We start from the raw sequence: 5,000 nt of genomic DNA on the forward strand, positions 1-5,000 counted from the left end.
TTCTGTGATCTAAAACAAAAATTATCTTTCGGTTTTTTATATTGTCTGTCACTGTTTTATGTTGTATTGTCTGACACTTTGTGTAATGAGCTGCTGCTTGTCTTGGCCAGGACTGTCAAGGAGATTCTTAATCGTAATGAGGCTTTTCCTGGTTGAATAAATGTATTTTAAAAAATCAAAAAAATACAAAATTAATTAAGATTAAAATTCCACTACAGATTTCATGAGTCTATTATATTATTATTATTTCTTCTTCTTCTTCTTATATTACTCCCTGGTTGCTCTTCAGTGTACAGTGTGGCTCTCATTCAGATGAGTTAACTCATCCATTCATAATTCAGTCAGCAGATGTCACCAGAAGCTTAAACTCATCAGGCAGGTGAGTTTCATGGAAATGAGACTTCAGAAACACAGTTTACTAAATACTCCCACGCTGCTTTTTCATCCACGGGTGAAATATTTACTCTTTGAGTCTTTTAAATAAGTTGTAATCCTCCCACAATGAACACAATCTTCCATCTGCACACTTACCCAACCAACTACTCAGAGGAAAATCACCCGTGAGTCAAACTCTCTCATAATTAGACAAAAAGAGAAGCCGTTTTATCTTGTGTGTGTGTGTGTGTGTGTGTGTGTGTGTGTGTGTGTGTGTGTTTATGGGTGACTGATCTCTTATGATCCACCGTATGGACACGAAGCTGTGATGACGGTTTGTGTCACTTCTCATCTGGAGAAAAGGGAACTGGCACTGATGGAGAGGGCAGATAGGGAGGTGGCAGCTGGATGGAGAAGTTCTGCAAGGCGTGACACACACACACACACACACACACACGGCCTGATGCACTGACTAGTTTATATAGTCGAAACACATGTGTGTGTGTTCACCTAAACGAGGTTCCTAAAGTTTTTGTTTCCATCGCACACATAAGGTCCCCACGACTTCTACTGGCAGACATCAACACGCCACATCTGTTGTGTGGGTGTGAGGTGGAAGTCAGTGGGAAGACTGGATTGATTAGAATCTCTCATTGAGGTTTTTTCCCCTTGAAAGAAACAATAAATGCATTACACTCATCTTTTTATAATTTGGGCTAGCTTTGGATACATGTAATGTAATATAAATCAAGAGTAGTCACTGCCGTGCAGTACCTGCCTGCTGCCAGCAGGTGGAGTGTGAAGAGACTTGAGATCCACTGACATTCATTGGGAAGGAAACCACGTGATCTCTATCACACAAGACTAGTGTCATTTGATAATGATCATACCAATTATATATATATATATTATATCTATAATATATATATATATGTATATAATATATATATAATATATATCATATATATATCATATCAATATAATATATATAATATATATACAGGACTGTCTCAGAAAATTAGAATATTGTGATGAAGTTCTTTATTTTCTGTAATGCAATTAAAAAAACAAAAATGTCATGCATTCTGGATTCATTACAAATCAACTGAAATATTGCAAGCCTTTTATTCTGATTTATTGCTGATTATGGCTTACAGCTTAAGAAAACTCAAATATCCTATCTCTAAATATTAGAATATCATGAAAAAGTATACTAGTAGGGTATTAAACAAATCACTTGAATTGTCTAATTAACTCGAAACACCTGCAAGGGTTTCCTGAGCCTTGACAAACACTCAGCTGTTATAAATCTTTTTTTTTACTTGGTCTGAGGAAATATTAAAATTTTATGAGATAGGATTTTAGAGTTTTCTTAAGCTGTAAGCCATAATCAGCAATATTAAAAGAATAAAAGGCTTGCAATATTTCAGTTGATTTGTAATGAATCCAGAATGCATGACATTTTTGTTTTTTTAATTGCATTACAGAAAATAAAGAACTTTATCACAATATTCTAATTTTCTGAGACAGTCCTGTATATATAATAGATATAATATATATCTATTATATATATATGATATATATATATTATACATATATAATATATTTATAATATAATATAAATAGTATATATATATAATATGTATAATATAAATATAATATATATAATATATGTAATATATATATATTATATATATATTATACATATACAGGACTGTCTCAGAAAATTAGAATATTGTGATAAAGTTCTTTATTTTCTGTAATGCAATTAAAAAAACATAAATGTCATGCATTCTGGATTCATTACAAATCAACTGAAATATTGCAAGCCTTTTATTCTTTTAATATTGCTGATTATGGCTTACAGCTTAAGAAAACTCTAAAATCCTATCTCATAAAATTTTAATATTTCCTCAGACCAAGTTAAAAAAAAGATTTATAACAGCTGAGTGTTTGTCAAGGCTCAGGAGTTAATTAGACAATTCAAGTGATTTGTTTAATACCCTACTAGTATACTTTTTCATGATATTCTAATATTTAGAGATAGGATATTTGAGTTTTCTTAAGCTGTAAGCCATAATCAGCAATAAATCAGAATAAAAGGCTTGCAATATTTCAGTTGATTTGTAATGAATCCAGAATGCATGACATTTTTGTTTTTTTAATTGCATTACAGAAAATAAAGAACTTCATCACAATATTCTAATTTTCTGAGACAGTCCTGTATAATATATTTATATATAATATAAATATTATATATATAATAATAATATAATAATAATAATAATAATTTATTATATATAGCGCTTCTCTAGACACTCGAAGTCGCTTTACAGTCCAGAGTCCAGTAGTCACACACAGTCATCCCGGTGGTGGAGCTACATCAGGAGCCACAGCTGCCCTGGGGCCGACTGACGGAAGCGTATATATAATATATATAATATAAATATAATATATAATATATATAATATATATTTTATATATATAATATATATACATATATAATATATTTATATATAATATACATATAATAGATATATATAATAGATATATAATAGATATAATAGATATATATATAATATATATATATATACATCTATATAATTGGTCTGATTATTGATCATGATTGGTATTATATCTACAGCTGGCTCATGATTTAATGTAACCGCTTCAGAGAACTCTTTATTTGTTCTACAGACATTTCATTTCAACCTGCCACAACTTTCCATCATGTCCCCGTTTCCTGTTCTGCCTCTTCGTGCTTTCAAAAGTCCTAAATATATTCTCGTCTGCCTCACTCAGCTCTGCGTGTGCGATGTGTGAGAACACGCGTGTGCTGCAGAGTGAACCTCAAACCACACGCCAGAGGAGACGTGTGACCTTCGAGAGAAGAGAGCCCTTCTTCTTCTTCTTCTTCTTCTTCTTCTTCTCTGCAGCCTTCAACGTCTCTCAGTGGTTATCTTTTATTTTCACATTTTACACGTATAGCAGTCAAAAAGAACTACAGCAGATACACAATAAATGTTTTTGTTTTTTCATCTCGTTGAACATTTTAATGTTTATATGGCTGAATGTTTATAAACATGACGAATATAACAGGAAGTAGAATTACTGCACAGGCCAGGACAGCGTGACTAAGAACACTCTGACTCTGACACTCCTATAACGCCTCTCTCACTCGCTCTCTGACACACACACACACGCCCACACACACACACACACACACACACGCCCACACACACACGCACACACACACGCCCACACACACACACACACACACAATACAACTTCTTCATGCTTTCCTTCCTGATACAAACAGCTCCTCTGAGTAAATGTGTGTTCTTATGAACTGTTATCTGCATATGTGTGTGTATGTGTAGGTGTGTATATGTGTGTGTGTGTGTTTCTTTGTGAGTGTGAATGTGTGTCTCTGTGCATGTGTGGGTGTGTGTGTCTCTCTGTGTCTCTGTGTGTCTCTGTGTGTCTCTGTGTGTGTCTCTCTGTGTGTCTCTGTGTGTGTCTCTGTGTGTGTCTCTGTGTGTCTCTCTGTGTGTCTCTCTGTGTGTCTCTCTGTGTGTCTCTCTGTGTGTCTCTCTGTGTGTGTCTCTCTGTGTGTGTCTCTGTGTGTCTCTCTGTGTGTCTCTCTGTGTGTCTCTGTGTGTCTCTGTGTGTCTCTCTGTGTGTGTCTCTCTGTGTGTGTCTCTCTGTGTGTGTGTCTCTGTGTGTGTCTCTGTGTGTCTCTCTGTGTGTGTCTCTGTGTGTCTCTGTGTGTCTCTCTGTGTGTCTCTCTGTGTGTGTGTCTCTATGTGTGTGTCTCCCTCTCTCTGTGTGTGTCTCTGTGTGTGTATCTCTGTGTGTGTCTCTCTCTGTGTGTCTCTGTGTGTGTCTCTGTGTCTCTCTCTGTGTGTGTCTCTCTCTGTGTGTGTCTCTGTGTGTCTCTGTGTGTGTCTCTGTGTGTCTCTCTGTGTGTGTCTCTCTCTGTGTGTGTCTCTGTGTGTGTCTCTCTGTGTGTGTCTCTCTGTGTGTCTCTCTCTGTGTGTGTCTCTGTGTGTCTCTCTCTGTGTGTGTCTCTCTGTGTGTGTGTCTCTATGTGTGTGTCTCCCTCTCTCTGTGTGTGTCTCTCTGTGTGTGTGTCTCTCTGTGTGTGTGTCTCTCTGTGTGTGTGTCTCTATGTGTGTGTCTCCCTCTCTCTCTGTGTGTCTCTGTGTCTCTCTCTCTGTGTGTCTCTGTGTGTGTCTCTGTGTGTGTCTCTGTGTGTGTCTCTGTGTGTGTCTCTCTGTGTGTGTGCGTCGCCGTGCAGCTACTTCCCGTCGTGGTGGTGCTCCCCCCGTGTGATGTGCGATGAGAACTCGTAGCGGTCGCGGCTGCGCCGGCCGCACACGTTGCACTGCAGCGGGTCCCTGAAGCCGTGGCAGCCCATGTGGATGGTGAACATCACGTAGTCCAGGAAGAGGACCCGGCAGTGGCCGCACGGGTACACGGCGCCGCCGCCCCCCTCCCCCCGCACCACCCGCAGCGCCTCCAGCAGCGCCAGCTGGGGGGCCCCGGTCTGTTGGCCCGGCTCCCCCAGCAGGGGGCCGAGGCTGTACATCACGGGCTGGGGCCCGTCGGCGTGAGGCGGGGGG

General features: G+C 38.5%; 1 protein-coding gene and 1 long non-coding RNA gene across 7 annotated transcripts in view; one reads left to right on the top strand and one right to left on the bottom strand.

Annotated features, from left to right (window-relative positions):
• Positions 1–222, top strand: part of LOC130189985 (uncharacterized) — an 823-nt gene extending 601 nt beyond the window's left edge. The window contains exon 2 of the long non-coding RNA XR_008830889.1: positions 1–222. This exon is cut by the window's left edge and continues 289 nt beyond it. This is a non-coding gene — a long non-coding RNA (uncharacterized LOC130189985).
• A 3,936-nt stretch (positions 223–4,158) lies between these two features.
• LOC130189839 (zinc finger protein Eos-like) overlaps positions 4,159–5,000 on the bottom strand; it is a 14,294-nt gene continuing 13,452 nt past the window's right edge. For all 6 annotated transcript variants that reach the window (XM_056408796.1, XM_056408795.1, XM_056408797.1 and 3 more), the window contains one exon: positions 4,159–5,000. This exon is cut by the window's right edge and continues 226 nt beyond it. In XM_056408796.1, the coding sequence (XP_056264771.1) occupies positions 4,676–5,000 (325 nt within the window). In that variant the 3' untranslated portion in view covers positions 4,159–4,675.

Source organism: Pseudoliparis swirei, chromosome 24 (genome assembly GCF_029220125.1).
Source record: "Pseudoliparis swirei isolate HS2019 ecotype Mariana Trench chromosome 24, NWPU_hadal_v1, whole genome shotgun sequence".
NCBI classification, from domain to species: Eukaryota; Metazoa; Chordata; class Actinopteri; order Perciformes; family Liparidae; genus Pseudoliparis; species Pseudoliparis swirei.